The following is a 17,220-nucleotide window of genomic DNA, read 5'->3' on the forward strand; positions in this document are numbered from 1 at the left end:
TACAGGTTTGCTCAAGTCTTATAGTATATATGGATGCGATTTCATCATTAACATTTTGGTTGTAGTCATGTGTGATTGTTCAGCTAAAGATTTCTCTCTCACTAAGAGGGAGTGTTGAAGATGGTAGCTACAATAGAGATCTTTATCTCTAGAAATATGGACATTATTACCGTTATTGTTACCTTCAATTGAAAAGGACACTTATGTTTAAATTATAACATTAAATGTAATGACATGTGTCATTCGACATGCATTGAGGCATGGAAATTCAAAGAGTTCTTATTGTAATTGTACTAAAGAGTCTCGCTTTGGGAATTTGGAAAGACCTTCAGTTGGAATCTGAAGAGTCTCTCCTTAAGTTATTTATATCACATCAAGCGATAGGCATTGTACACTTGAATTTTATTATCAATAAAATGATATTATATTGTTGTGTGGCTGGGTTTTTCCCCTTCATTCTAGAAGGGTTTTCCCAAGTTATTTTTGGGGTTCTTTGTTTCAGTTTTGTCTCTTTCTTACTGTTGGTTATCTTCTTTGATTTTTGGGCCCAATTTTTAACACGTAATTCATGACAAAGAATCCCATGTTTGCAAGCTGAAAAAGGCATTGTATGGTCTTAAGAAAGCTCCTCGAGCTTGGTATGTACGCATCGATGGTTATCTTTTGAGCTTGGGATTTATGAAAAATGAAGCTGATCCAAATATGCACCTCAAAAGGTATAATGATCTTATGCTGATCTTAGTTCTTTATGTTGATGATCTCTTTACTACTGGTGATGGTGAGTTGATTAACAAATGTAAGAAAGACTTGACTTCTGAATTTGAGATGAAAGATCTTAGTTTAATGCATTACTTTCTTGGATTGAAAATTTGGCAAAAGTCTAATGAGATTATTCTTAGCCAAGGTAAGTATGTTGTAGATATTTTTAAGAGGTATGCTTGATTGCAAACCAAATGTGACTCCTATTGAGGCAAATTTGAAGAAACTTCAAGAATTTGTTGTTGATTCTAATTTGATTGATTGCACTCCTTATAAACAACTGATTGGTTCTCTCATGTATCTTGTCAGCACAAGGCCTAACATATGCTATGTAGTTAACACGTTGAGTCAGTTTATGTGTGAGCCAAGAAGATTTCATCTCATCACTGCTAGACACATTCTTAGATATGTTAGGGGCACTCTAAAGTACGGATTGAAGTTTTCATGCTCTACCGATCTTCAGCTTTATGGATTTTTTGATTCTGATTGGGCTGGATGCATTCTAGATAGAAAGAGTACGATAGGTTTTTGTTTCAGCCTTGGGTCTACTATGATTTCTTGGTGTAGCAGGAAGCAAAAATGTGTTGCTCAAAATACAGCTGAAGCTGAATATGTGGCAGCTTGTACAACAGCTTGAGAGGTTGTATGGCTTCTTAAGCTTCTCAGTGGATTATTTGGAGAATCCTTGGACTCTGCAATAAATTTTCGTGATAATTAGAGCTGCATAAAGATTTCTATCAATCCTATCTTTCACGACAAGTCCAAGCATATAGAAATCAAATTTCATTACTTAAGAGACATACCGCTTCGAAAGGTTGTGGAGCTGAAATACATCAGCACGGATGAACAAACTGCTGATATTCTCAAAAAGCCATTACCAAAGGTGATAACTCTTTCACTCTGGGAAGTGAACCTCATGTTGATAGAGTCCATGATGACATCACATTGAGAGAGTCCATGATTAAAGGCTTACCTATGATTCTTACAAATCTATCATGCTGAGTGATTCCAAGATTATTGGTTGGAAATAAATTATTCCATCTATTATGTTGAGTGATTCCATGATTTTCAACTATAAGTAAAATGTACTTATGATGTCATGTTGAGTGAATGCATGATTACTTAGCTGATTTTCATTTTCGCAAAGAGGGAGTGTTAAATTAAATAGCTCATATGAAACTCTAAGTATTAGTGGGTTGATTTTAATTGAAATTGAATTAATCAATTTTCTCTATAGTTGAATGTGTATATCTAATGTCTCCTATTGGTTGAGAACTCCAGTAACTTATTGGAGACAAGTGTAAGTTTGTTTATCTCCAACACATCTTGCAATTTATATTTCTCATCGACAGTTATGAGAATGCTAGTGCAGTAAAGTCAAGACACTGTTGTATAGTTGATGCCAGATAAGAAGTCATCTCATGTAGGAGCCTATCAGTTATCAGGTGTTCTAAGAATCAAGGCAGCACTCTTATTCTAACGCAATGCGAACATCCAAGCTGGAAGCACATAATGTTGGAAGCAATGTTCGCATAACAAATCATTAATGTCCGAGCTAGAGGCACATGATGATTTTGGTTGAAAAGAAACGTTGGGATTGTCCTCTAATATAGAATCAATTTGATATTCTGGAAGTGCGATATCCTATAGGATTCATTCATATCGTGTTTAGCTTAGCTCCAGATTTAAAAACAATCTTATTATTAATCATATTTTCAGATATTGTATTTGAACTCTATTTATTAGAGGTTCTATTTAAGGCCACTGAGTTTTTGTTTTCTTCTTGAGAACTTCTCATCAATTCATTCATGATTCAATCGATTACTTGAATTCTATCGATTGTTTTAATGATTAATTGATATTTTTGTAATTGTTTCAATCTCTTTCTTTTGGTGTTTGGAAAACTTTGATATCTGGAGCTCTGTAAAATTTATTTGATAATGATTTTGCAAGTTTTAGTGGGTTGGGTTGTGTCCTTTATGAAGAGGGTTTTTCCCAGGATAAATATTTTTCTCAGTTTCTTTTCTAGTTTATTTCCAGCAAATAGAACCGCTAGAAATCCCTTACATTACACCTATGGAAGCTGATTCATAAGCTGGTGAATGTGGACTAAGGATAGTGGTTATACAAGTTTCTAACATGGGTGAATGAGGGGATGGGAATGGGTTCACAAATGGCAAGGGATGGTGATGGGACCGTTGTTAAAACTAGCAACAATTTAATAAATATTTATAATTTGATGAATTTCCAATGGCAATCCTCCACCCTTCACATTTTAGGGGTTTTTTAGCAAATTTTTCCTTACAAATTGCCTTTTTAATTATATACACCAAATGAAGCAGGCAGTCCAATCTTGAAAAAGAGAAGATTCCTTCTAAATCCCAAGTCTCTAGAATATCAAGTAAGTCAATGATATCCCTCAACCCTGGGGAATGCCCGGACCCAAGTGACACACGCCCATGGAACACAAAACAAAGGATGATGCAGCTTGTTTACTTAAGTTATTACAATATGTAGAACATGACCATTTTTCCATGATAACCAGGCACTATTTCTTAGATTAATACTTAAACAATACGGGATATCTATTAGAATGTTTCTAATATTAGGTAGATTTCGTTTTTTATGCTCTTTCCTTCTGTGATTCTTTTACAGTTTGCTATGACTCTCATGCAATCTATCTATCTTTAGATAGTTGTTATTTATTGTAACATTGGTTTTGTATATATGAGTGTCTGGCTCTTTGTAAATTTAATACAAAATATTCTGTTCATAATATTTTATGGTATCAGAGCAAGGTTAAAACTTTCTCGAAGAAAATTATAATTCTTTCCTGAAATTATCTGTGCAATTTTTTTTGAAATTGTTCCCTCTGGGAGAGAGACTGCAAAAATCGCAAAGATTTTTTTTTCGGGACAGTTCTTGTTCTTTGCCCTTTTCGTTCACAGCACTTTGGTCATGCATCTGCTATTGTCACATTTTGATGTGGGACCTGTGTTCTAAGTTTCTTACGTTCACACTTTGTCTACGACCTGTTCTTCTATGTTTGTGGCTTGCTTGTCTTCAAGTGTGACCTGTATTCTCTTGGCTCTACAAGTGACTTCTCTTGGCTCTACAAGTGACTGGGCTCTCTTGGAATTGGTTGACCTTCACATCTCTAAAGGCAGCTATTCTGCAACTTTCGGGCTCCTGTTCGTAGTTCTCTCTTAAACAAGCCATTTTTTTAAACCCTAATTTTCAGGATCCTAAAATTCTTTGATAACATATTTGTGGTAGGTTTCTCGAGATCTTATCTAGGTCTTCATTAGAATTTTCTGGGTACCTCATTTTCTATGCTTCAATTTTCAGGCCAGTAGATTTGAATTCTGACTTTAGATTATTTCTGGATTTTTTGTTTAGTCTTCTGGGTACTTGTCGGATCTTTCTGGGTTAGTCTAAAATTTACCTCGAAATCCATGCAAATGGCATCTTTGACCAACCTGATGCTGGAAAACAGTCGATAGTTTAATGGTACCAATTACAACACCTAGAAGCAACGAATGTTAACCATCTTTGATTACCATCGTCTAGATGCGCTTGTTCTAGGCACAGAATCACATCCTACCTTCGCTAGCACTCCCAATGGGACCTCCGTTCAAATAGATCAGGATAAGTTTGATAATCAAAATCGAGAAGTTGTTTTGCTTCTCAAGCTATCTGTCACAAATGATCAGTTACCTCAAATTCCCTCTGGTAAGTCGGCTACAAACATCTGGAAATATTTGAAGGAGTTGCATGAAACATCCGACAAGAGTCACACATTCTTTCTAAAGAACCAATTATTATCCATCATGATGGATGAACGTATGTCCTTACAGGAGCATCTCACAAAGATTAAGGACATTCATGATCAGCTTGAAGCCATTGGTCAAAAGATGGAGGAAGAAGATATGGTAGTTATTACCCTGAAAAGTCTACCAACATCTTATGAGCATTTCATAGAGACTCTCAACATTACCTCAACTAATGTTGATCTGAAATTCTCAGAGTTGTGCACCAAACTTCTACAGCAGGATCACTGGAAGCGGCAGTTTGGTAGCCATGCTTCCTCATCCTCGTCAGAACAAGCCTTTGCAGCTAAGTTTTAGTCTTCTCAATCATCACAACAGGGCAGTTCACATCAATCCTCAGGCAGTTCTCAGCAGAAGAGTGTTCAGTGTCATTACTGAAGAAAGATTGTCGTCAGTGACTTGCTTCTAAACAAAAGAAGCTAGGAGGGTCAATTCAACAGGCAAATGTTGCCAAACATTCTAAGAAAAAGGAGTTTGCTTTTTATTCTTTTATGGCTAAATGTAAGAATTTGGCTTAGGCCAGAATTCACCCAAGAACTAAAGAACTCAACACAAGCACACAGTAGACCAAAATAGAGAGAGTATGATCAGAATGACGATATTCATTCAATATGCCAATTTGAGAGTACACTAGGAGTGCCTATATATAAAGGCCTCAGGAGAGCTTCTAGAATGCATAGAAGTCAGCAACATGATAAGTCATACAACTAGGCACATGTCCACCAGATATGGGTTATCCTCCATTAAGCATGGAATTAAGTGCGATGATGTGACGATAAGCCTAGAATGGTGTAGCACACAAATCAGTGGTGTAGACAACATGTGCTAAATAAGGAGTGCAGATAATTGTGTTGTCATCATGACAACTCAGTCAATGATGCAAACTCCTATGTTGGAGACACCATGTGCATAATTAGAGTTGCGTAACTCATGAGGGTACACAAACTCCTAAGTGTCTCACCTAAATAAATAATAAAATAATGCATTAACCTAAGTAAACTTAAGTAAGTGTAATAAGTAAATACTTATTTACACCAACACTAAAAGCCCTTCTGATTTAGCCTGCTTGTCTACTTGGTATATCAACTCTGGTGCTTCACGTCATTTTTCTCATCGGCATGACTAGTTTACAGACTTCTATCCCTAAAATGATTTAGTTGTGTTTGGCAAAGGAGAGGAGTTCAAAATTATTGGCAAAGGAAATGTTCAGATACAATCTCGTGGGTGTCAATTCATCTTTCTCAATGTATGCTACATTCCTGGTATGGCACTCAATCTGCTCTCTGTGAGTCGGATCATGAGAAATTCTCCCCAGTTGGATGTGGTGTTCAGTGCCCACAAATGTTCCATTATTAATCGAGAAAATTTTCTTACTATTGCTACTAGTCTAGAGGATCATGGCCTATATCGGCTTACTGACATTGATGATTCTCCTAAAATAGCTATGGAAACTCGTGATTTATCTCTCAGTACTTTGTGGCATTAGTGATATGGACATCTCAACATCCAGTATCTCTCTCAGTTGTCCCAGGAGGAACTTGTTTTTGGCCTACCTCTGATTCAAATGCAACATCTTGGAGTATGTGATGCTTGTCAAGCTAGCAAACAACATTGGACTCCCTTCAAAGATGGAGATTCTTGGAGCTCATCTCAAGTACTTCAATTACTTCATGTTGATATTTGTGGTCCTATGAATACACCTTCAGTTATTGGTTGCAAATATTTTTTTCTTATTGTTGATGATTTTAGTAGAAAGATGTGGGTGTACTTTCTTAAACAAAAATTAGATGCTTTTAGTACATTTCAGAACTTTAAGTCTTTGGTTGAAAACAAGTCTAGCTGCAATATCATTTCTCTTAGAACACATAATGTAGGGGAATTTTGTTCTACTGCATTCTCCAATTTTTGTGTTGAACATGGCATCAAACGTCAGTTCACCACACCCTACACTCCTCAGCAAACAGTGTTGTTGAGCATCGTAATTGTATGATTGTTGAGATGGCTTGTTCTATGTTACAACACAAGAGTGTTCTTAATAAGTATTGGTCAGATTCAGTGTTTACTGTTTACCTTCGTAATCGTTCCCCTACTTAGGCTATCAAGAACAAAACTCCAGAAGAGTTGTGGTATGGTCGTAAGCCCAAGATCAGCCACCTGAAGATTTTTGGCTCTCTTGCATATGTTTGGATTCCTAATGCTAAATGCTCCAAATTAGATTCCAAGAGTCAAAGACTCATGATGACAAGGCATAGTGACAACCATAAGGCCTACAGATTGATAGATATCGACATTGATCATCTTATCTTTAGTTGTGATGTTGTTTTCGATGAAACTCAAGGACCTTTTTTGTCTTCTTCTGAACAATGTTCTGAGGAACAGCCTCACAGTGTTCCTCTTCCTTTAGCACCACCTGATGAGAGGGATGATATAGACAATGCTCGCCCGGGGCACCTGATGTTGATCCTATTGAGGCCCCCGAACATGATCCTCCTCCTGCCCGTGTTGCTGCTCCTAAACCTCCTCCAGGGATTGGCTCTTCTACTCTCCGGCCCAAATAGTGGGTTAAAACTATTAGTTTCTAGAAATAAGAGCAAACAACAACCTGCAGTTAATTTTTCTCTTATGGCTAACATTCATAGTGTTTATGAGCCCCAGACCTATTCCAAGGCTAAAGGTACCCCTAAGTGGGAACAAGCTATGGAAGCTGAATTTCAAAGTCTTAAGAAAAATCACACTTGGGTCCTATCTGATCTTCCTGTAGGGAAGAAGCCCGTTAGTTGCAAATGGGTGTACAAGGTAAAATACAAAGTTGATGGAACCTTAGACAAGTATAAGGCTCGTCTTGTTGCTCAAGGGTTCTCACAAAGGGAAGGTATTGACTATGAGGAGACTTTTGCTCCTACAACTAAAATGAGTACCATACGGCTTGTTCTTGCCTTAGCAGCTCAGTTTGGTTGAAAAGTTCATCAGATGGATGTTAAGAGTGCTTTTTTGAATGGTGACTTATAGGAAGAGGTTTACATGATGCAATCTTCTAGATTTAAGGTTGTTGGTCAGGAACACAAGGTTTGTAAACTTGTCAAAGCTCTCTATGGTTTGAAACAAGCCCCTCAGGCTTGGTACATGAAAATTGATAAATACCTAACTGATCATGATTTTCAGAGGAGTCCGTTGGATTCAAATCTATATATCAAACATGTAGGTGATGATATATTGTTTATAGTTGTCTATATGGATGATTTGATGATCACTGGATGTTCAGCACATTTGATCACTAAAATCAAACAGGATTTGTGTTGCACCTTTGATATGACAGATTTGAGACTCTTGCACTATTGTCTTGAAGTTGAGGTTTGGTAGACTGAACATAGTATCTTTCTTTCTCAGTCCAAGTATGCCAAAAGTCTTGTGGACAGGTTCAGAATGCAGGATTGCAAACCTCCTCCCACTCCTATGGAACCCGGGCTCAAATTATCAGCTCAATGTGATTCACCTATCGTGGTTGAATCTTTGTTTAGACAACTAGTGGGCAGCCTCATTTATCTTACCACCACCAGACCTGACATTAGTTTTGCGATAAGCTACATATCCCGTTTTACAACAGTGCCAAAGGCTGATCATTGGACAGCTGCAAAGCATGTCCTATGCTATGTTAGTGGTACTCCTAATTATGGTCTCCTGTACACTCAGAGTTCTGATCCTACACTATGTGGCTACACAGATTTAGACTGGGCTGGTTCTATTGATGATCGTAAGTCTACCGCTGGATATGTGTTCAATTTGGGGTCCGGTGCTGTCACAAGGACGAGTAAGAAATTGCAGGTAGTGGTTCTATCCTCCACTGAAGCAGAGTATCGAGGAGCAATTAAAGCAGCTTGTGAGGCAGTTTGGCTTCGGCGGATGCTTGCAGATATGCATGTTCCTCAATCAAGACCGACTCCTCTATTCTGTGACAATCAGGGAGTGCTCAAACTGTTCAAGAATCCGGTCTTCCATGAACGAACCAAGCATGTCAAAACACATTGTCATTACATTTGTCAGCTGGTTGAAGACAAATCTATTCAGTTGCTGTATGTTCCTACCTTAGAGCAGTCCACTGACATCTTCACCAAGTCTCTCATTTCTGATAAATTTGTAAAATTCAGGGAGGCTATTGGTGTTATTGACAGATTGAGCATTAGGGGAGGGTATTAGAATGTTTCTAATATTAGGTAGATTCTGTTTTTAATGCTCTTTCCTGTTGTGATTCTTTTGCAGTCTGCTATGATTCTCATGCAATATCAATTATACTTCAGTGGATTTTCATATTAAAAATAGCGCAAATATTGAGCAACCTTTGTCAAAACAAATCTTCTTAATTCTTCAACTTGCTTCTGACGTGCACAATTCTCTCTGCCTTCGTGCATATTTTTAAGTGTGCAGTCAAACACTTTTGCAGACACAATTATCCATTTTCTGTGTAAATTACTTTTCATGGTAACTCCTAAAAGCTACTTGATGCAACTTCTACTGATCAGATATTCAAAACATACGAACTACCATAAGAAACATTAAATGTCATACCTTCAACCTCTTTGAAAGACCTTTAAAACCTTGTACAAGTTCTGGCCATATTTTCTCTCGATCAGGACTGTCCATAATCTCGATTTTATCAATTGCTTCTCTCCACATTTCCTGGGGAAAGCAATCTTTACAGTCAAAAAAGAAAATATTTCCATCGTTCTGTCTGATATTTTGCATTATTACATACAATACGTCAGATATCAATAAAACAAAAGCAAATGAGAAGAATTTGTGATGCTCTTACATCAGATACACCAACTGGCTTGACACGCATAGATGGATCAACCACACTAAACATTAAACCCTGCAACATAATTACAAAGAATGAAAATCACAATACATTTGCAGTTGCACTCATAAACCAGTCTAAGGAAAGCATGAGAAAAGATCAACTTTAGTTAACAAGAATCAGTGCTGGAAGAAGAATCCATTTGATTATGCATCTGTATGAGTCTTTTGTAAAAAATATTATCTTGGCGTGATTTCAAGCTACAGGGCCGCTTGACAGAGGCATGGTATTCTCAAATAGAAAAATTCGCCACATTCTTGTTTGAAAGCTTTACAAAGTCCTTCAAATTTTGCAATAGGGTTCTCTCTGTAATTATATGCAAACGGGATAGCTTGGTATTTAAATGGGTATTCATCTTATTTATTAGGACTGGCATGAATTCAAAGTTATTGTGCAGGCTGTTTTAGATAGATTTAAAATTGTCAATGTGGGAAATTTTATAGTATAAAAAAATATTTCCTGCTTGGCTTCTACCTGCAATTAACAAATGCTTATTACATATCCATCGTAATAACTTTCGAGTAAAGAGTACCTTGAAATCGTTGCCCGAATTCTCCTGCTCGTGTCTATATGAATCCAAAATTGCCTGCAATTTTTTTTAATTTCAAATTATTTGTCTACCTTCAAAAAGACTGGAAAGAAGAAGGAACTCTTGCCATAGTGGTATCAAAGAGCTGATCAGACTTGAAGCTCTCGCAGTCCGTTAAAATTGCAGGAACATTTCCTCATAAACAAAAGAATAAACAAACATATAGAAACATGAACCTTTCTACTCGTACTCCAAAATCTATCATGATATTTTTTGTTAGATAAATAACTCAACACTCCCGTTGTACTGCCAGACTTGGAAGGAAATAGAGTATAAAACTTGAAAATAATGTATAAGGTAAAATGGAAGAAAATGGATGTTCGCTATTAGGCTTCTACGAGAAGGTTAGCATTTAGTAAATTGGTGTGACCTAGAAAAAACTCATACCGCTGAATTCAAATGTGCTTCCAGGATCACTCTGGGACAATTTTAAATTTACCAAGTTTACAGTCCATTAAAAATGGTAAGAGGGTAGATTGGAAAGGTCTGTACATTTCAAGTCCCCTAAAAAAATATCGGAATTTAAAGTTTAATGGAGGTGTATCTAGAAGGTGGTCATCAAATTTTTTTTTTTTATTTTTTTTTTAAATTAGTTCAGTGAAGATGGGTGCACCGAAAGGTCATTTTGAGTCCATTGGACATCGTTTGCACCCAAAGGGTCAAAAGATTACACTCTCAATGGACAAATCCCAGAAGCACATCATTCATAAGTTTTGAAAATGAAAATAATTAACATTTGCCTTGAAACATTCATATGACGAACCCAGAAGCACGATGCAATTGAGTTGTAAAACAATTAACCGTTAGCATATGACCTACATATTGAAGGTTTGCATACCTGGATATCTTTATCAGGCAGACAGAATGATGAAGGTTCAATGGGTGCCATCTGAGACATGTTGTTGAATTGCGGTACTAGTTGCCCAAATGTTGGTTGAGTAGCGGGTCCATATTGAGATTGAACTGCATTGGCACTCGGTTGGCCAAATAAAGGAGGTCGTCCAAACAGAGTATTGGTATTGGGTGATGGTAATGCTGAGCCAAAAGAAGGATGAGGGGTCGAAGAAGAAGGGAATGGGGATGGAGACGAGGGAAATATTGTTGATGGGGTTCCAAATGCAGAAGTAGTGGCTGATAAAGGATTAGCAGTTGAGAATGCTGTAGCTGGTGTGAAATACGCAGGAGAAGAGGTGCTACTTCCAAAACCCCCGAACATGACTGCTCAACAAGTAAGGAGAAATCAAAATGGTAAAGAATGAATTTGACAGGGGTAGCGCGTGCAGGACCATAAAACAGAGCTTGGGAGACGGAATGGGAATGTGATTTTCATGCAAGGTGGTTGAGCTCTGTTTTAGGACCTAGATATGAATCAGTATTAGTTACTAATTTATTATTATTATTATTATTACGATAGTATTTATTATTATTATTATTAGTATGATAATATTTTTTATTACTACCAGTCGTATGCTTTTGTACATGCAACGAGTGGGTCGATAAGAGATGAGATTTAAGAAAAAAAAGTAGAATGAATATTAAATAATATAAATTTTTTTTTTAAATGAAAATACAAAAATAAAAAAGTTGAAGATTAAAAATCAATATAAAATTTACAATATTTAGAAATTTTGAATATTGATTAAGAAACATGTTCAATAATTTCAAAATTATACAATTAAATTAAATTTATCAAATATGAAAAAAATAATCATTTAAAAAAAACCCATCAAAAATTTTATTATAAAAAATTAATAAGAGAAATACAAAAAAAGTATTAAAAATAACGATAACAAATATTTTATTGACTAAATAGATTATAGAAATTGAAAAAACAATATTTAAAGAAAAAATAACCTAATATATAAAAAAAAATTAACGTAATTTAAAAACTAAAACCTAAATCAATTTAAAAAATCAAAAGTTTAATAAATAGAGATCACAACATAATTTAATGTGGAGATCACAAGTAATTATTTTTTAAATAAATAAGAAAAGAAAAAAATAGTTAAAAGTGGATATTTAAAATATAGTCTTATGTGAACAAATTAGATTATTAATAATTTTTAATTTAAATAACATAATATTTACTAAAATCTTTTAAATATATTAATAAATATTATTTAATTAAATTAAATTTATCAAATATGAAACAAATAGTCATTTAAAAAAATCCATCAAAAAATCTATTATGAAAAATTAATAAGCAAAATAACAAAAAAAAAATTGTCTAACAAATATTCTATTGACTAAATAAATTATAGAAACTAAAAAATATATATTTAAAGAAAAAATTAAACTAATAAATTAAAATAATTTAAAAACTAAAATCTAAATCAATTTTAAAAATCAAAAGTTAAATGAATAGATCACAACATGAGCTAATATGAAGATGACAGCTAATATATAAAAAAAGAAAAACAATAGTTAAAAGTGAAGATAACAACTAATAAATATCTAAACAAGAGTTAAAATTGGAGGGAGATAAAAACTGCCAATAAATAATTAACAGTAAGGATTTTCAATTTTTCAGCCAAACTGACAACTTTCTCGGCCAACTTGCAAATTTTCTGTCAAAAATTTAATTTCCAGGAACAAAGTTCCCACAAATAGCCTATCGACTAAATTATTATTATTATATTGTTTAACATATTTATTATGCATGAAATATAATATATATTTATATTAATCAGCCTTTTAATTGTGATTATATTCTATGCATGAAAAATAGAAATATATTGCACAAATGAAAAAAAAAAAAGATGTTACAAATTACTTTAACTCAAATATTTAAAATAAACTAATAATCGATAGTGAAAAACAAAAATAAAAATATTTATGATTGTTTAAATTTAACTTTGTAAGCTATGATTAATTATAAATATACAAGTATTATCTCAATATATAAGAATTTTGGCATAGGTTCCTAACATGACTAAGTTTGCAACATGACTAGAAACATGAAGATGTTTTGGAAAGATGGAAAATAGTTTTTAATAACTAGCACTTGCACCAAAAGGAGGAAAATCATTTTTTGTCGTTATTAATTGTTGTGATGATTGTATGGATGTTGTTCATCATAAATCTATAAAAATACGATACATTTGTGCACAACAACTTACTTTTAGATTCTTTGGTACCGTGAATTTTCATATAAGCATGTCCTTGCTTAAAGTCTTCCAATAAACTGGTTTTACGTGGGGCTTGTTGTATTGGTATTTGTTGTATATTTTTAGGTCACATATTTAGGTTTAAGGTTTTCACTTTTAAAATATTTTTATTTGTATAGTTGTTATTAGGTTTGAAGTTGTAATATTATTTTTTAAATTTCAAATTCAAAACAAATTAGCTACAGTTTGATTTGTTTTCTATTTTGTTTTCCTTTTTAATCATTTTAAGACTTGTATTATTGACAAACAATGGTCAGAGTCCACACAATGTTGCAAGCCTGTAAGTGCATATGAGCTACACAAAAATAAACAAAGCACATTGTATCCATTTCTACCCCTCACTGATAGGTCGTATTATACTCATCCCATTAAGGAGTCTAAAATGCACTCATGACAACAAAACCTCTACTCATATAATACAATAAAAATTAGAGAATGTACTTATCTACATTCAATAGATCAATGTAATTAAAAGAAAGTACCCATTCAAGGAAGAAGAAATCCATGTTCAGTAATGACTCATAAATAAGTACAGCCTCATTATGCACCATCCAATCATATGTATTGTAAAAATAGATTGTACATTCATTGCATCTATTTGAACTAAATGAGAATATTACTGCAGTTCATGTGAATATTTATCAGCAACTATGATATATCAAATTGTTGCTTTTCAAAGAAAAACACTTCTTGGAAGCTAACACCTCACATAGCTAGATTTAGATTTGAACACCTAGCTTTGAGAAGTCTATATTCATATCTAAGTCGTGGTAGACTATTCATTCTCCTTAATGAAATATAATTGATTCTCTAGTGTATCAATCCATCAAACATAATTCTGGAAATAGTTGAGAAGTGATCAATTCAAATAGAACACAATAGTTATAATTAAGAACTTAATGCATTTGAAGCCCTATGGGCATTTGAAAATGAACACCAATCTTGGAAAAAAAACATCTCCACTTGGATTGTAAAATTTTCTTCTCTCAAATATTACAAAATTGTCACTTAAAGAAAGAATGCAACAAAACCTCTAGGGCTCACTTCTAAACAATTAGCGATCACATTTTCCTAAGAACAAAGGAGGCATCTCTAAAGTTCACACAAGATATAATATATATAGCTCATTGAATTTCACATGAAAGAATGATTTGTCGGGCTTGTGAAGGATTTGGCTGACTCAAGCTCTAATGATATTCATTTCTTCTACTAAACTGTTCACAATGCTCAATTAAAAAACATAGGATTTACTAATGCAAGTTTTGTGCATACGGTTCTGATGAGTCCAAAGGTTCATTTAAAACATGGTCAAGTTTGTTAGATAATTGCTTGATTATACACCATTTGAGCACCCCAATCGGATTGAACACCACATGTAGCAAAGACTTATCCACAATTATTGACAAACATCTATTTTTTTATTGATAGGGTTTTCTGTTTTAGTTATCAGTGCCACATGTGGCTTCAAGCCAGGTAATATATACAAGTGATAACTCTCAATGCCAGAGTTTGAAAGTTTACTACTACAATCATAAAGTAGTTGTTAAAGAGATCTTTTGCATCAATGTTTTATATAGTACAAACACATTATCATCTCTCTAATATAGTGGTGGTTTGAGTAGAATGTTTTATTTATTTATTTAAATTTGTGAATTGCTACACATTCCACGGTTCAGTTGGGTTGTACTTTAATAAGGTGTAAGGAATATTTTTTATCCCTCATCTCATTATCCAATACATTGTGATGTGCCAAATGATAGTTACAAGTTTGTCATTATGCACAAGACTTATTGTTCAAACATATGGGGGTGTATAGACTTGACCTGTCATTCACCATCAATGTCTCAGATTTCATTTTCAATTGGATGTTATAGCAAGTATTCTATTTCAACATATTTTCAGAACCAGTGAATGATTCTATGCACGAATCCAAGTTATACAACATAGCCATATCTTGAAGGAAGTTTTTTTTAAGAAACTTGATGCAAGACTTTTGACAAACTCATTAAGTTGGTGAAGGAAAAACAATTCAATATCACTCTTAAGCTAAAGTCAACTTCTTATTCTAGAAGCAATAGTAAGAAAAGAAAAGAAAAAAGCTTAATGAATATAGAGTGTTCTCATAGGAAGAATCAATTTTCTAACATATCTATTAGCTTCTTTCTAAACAAGAATCTATATGTATTAATCTAGTTTCAATGCAACACAACAATGTTTCAAGGGAAAACAGGAGCTTTCATCATGCAAAATTTTGCAATGACATTCATAAAGCTTAGTAGTTCATGAGATAATCTACCAATGCATTAAAAGAGGAACCTAGAAAAGAAGTGTTGTTATCCAAACTCCTATTGAACTCACTTCTCCAAAACCCTTCTATAGTCTATCCGTTGCCTCCAGTTTTCCATGTTTTTTCCCATGTGTTTTTTATTGTATCTTCAACCCCAACTCCCAAAGAAAAAATTTCTATGTTTCCATGGAGGCAACTCCAATTTTTTAACTTCCCAAATTGCATGCCCCCGGTGCAATCACTATTGACTCAATTCCTTCCTGAGCTTTCTTACTCAATCCTCGTTCATAACGATTTCTTTAAAATTATTAACAACCTTTAAGAACATAAATGACCGAATTTTGTGTTCAACATAATGGAATTGAATCCACATCAAACAATGATCAAATAGACATAATTTCAAACTTTTCCAAAAATTGTCAATTTGGCAGCATCCAACATCAGACACTATTCTGATGTATGACAGTTTTCTAACCATTGTGTCCACAATAAATAAGCCTATCGACTTAATTAAATGGAATCTCTCAAAAAGTTCAAGAGGAAACTAATAAACACAAAAATATGTTTGTAAGAAATTATTCACTATTTATCTTTTAAATGATTTTTTTTGGATGACATTTTTTCCTAGATCCCAATATTCATACAGCCTTTTTTTAGTGAGCCCTAGAGATATATAGATGTAAGAGATATGAAGCATGATTGGATAACATTTATTTGGAATAATGTAATTTTAATTATAAGTATTACTATCATATTTTTAAAAGCAACTATTTATTTATAATTATAATTATAATATTTTTTTATTTTTAGTATTTGTCCATAGGCACATAGTATTGTAATTAGTTTGGTTTAACTAGTTATTAACCAAGTTCATTTTAATTAATTAGAATGAACTATTTAAAAAAAAATTAAGTTCTTAAATTATTTTTTAAAGTAATGTGTACAGTTTTTAAATAACAAATGAAAACAATATTTTTTCTTCACTCTCATTGGTTAAAAATTTGACATCTTATGGACAGATTTTATGGAAAGCTAATGATTTTTAAGCCAATTTGTTTGCATCCACTTCCTCATTCAAATTTCCATAATGTTATGAAAAAATATTGAAACTTGTCTATTTTTCACTATTACATAAATATATTTTTTATAAATATTATTTTGATGTATTATTATAATATTACTTTTGAATTCATAATATTAATACAAAGTTTTTTTTTATTATTATTGGTAAACGACCAAGGCCATAAATTATATTAAAATTAATGAGTATTACAAAAGTCTTTGTTCTGACAGGCACTAGTAGGAAAGAACGGAGAAAGAAAACCTCCAATCTAGCCTAGGACCGTAGTCCTTTATTATACATGAATCAAAGGGGCATACCCTCGTAAAAATACAAACAAATGGGCATCTCAAATTATAAAGTTTGCATTTATTCTTGATGGATTTTAAAGTTTACATTTCTCCTATACTCCGAGGATTGCCACCTCATTGGATTATCTTCATTACTTACAAAGAACACCACAAACTAGTCACCATACAATGTTAATTGTTAATCCTAAAATAAAATCTAATCAAAACCAAATTATTACAGCCAAAGAGGGGTTAGTCACAAGGGAACCAAGTTGATTTAATATCTAATAATAATATGAAATTGAGTGCCCGAATTTAGGCAGTTCCATGCTTTCCTAACTTTCTTATAAATAGAGAATTTAAATATTTGACTTAATTAAATGCAT

General features: G+C 33.5%; 1 protein-coding gene across 4 annotated transcripts in view; it reads right to left on the reverse strand.

The window, feature by feature from the left end:
• LOC149565077 (nuclear pore complex protein NUP54-like) overlaps nt 1-11,353 on the reverse strand; it is a 143,805-nt gene extending 132,452 nt beyond the window's left edge. For all 4 annotated transcript variants that reach the window (XM_089817011.1, XM_089817010.1, XM_089817013.1 and 1 more), the window contains exons 1-4: nt 10,869-11,353; nt 9,974-10,027; nt 9,397-9,456; nt 9,153-9,263 (exon numbers count right to left, since the gene is read on the reverse strand). In XM_089817011.1, coding sequence (XP_089673137.1) covers nt 9,153-9,263; nt 9,397-9,456; nt 9,974-10,027; nt 10,869-11,246 — 603 coding nt within the window. In that variant the 5' untranslated portion in view covers nt 11,247-11,353. The remainder of the gene's footprint in view (nt 1-9,152; nt 9,264-9,396; nt 9,457-9,973; nt 10,028-10,868) is intronic.
• Between the last annotated feature and the right edge of the window lie 5,867 nt (nt 11,354-17,220).

The sequence above is a fragment of the Cupressus sempervirens genome, chromosome 3 (assembly GCF_028749045.1).
Source record: "Cupressus sempervirens isolate cs-2001-9-10 chromosome 3, ASM2874904v1, whole genome shotgun sequence".
NCBI lineage: Eukaryota > Viridiplantae > Streptophyta > Pinopsida > Cupressales > Cupressaceae > Cupressus > Cupressus sempervirens.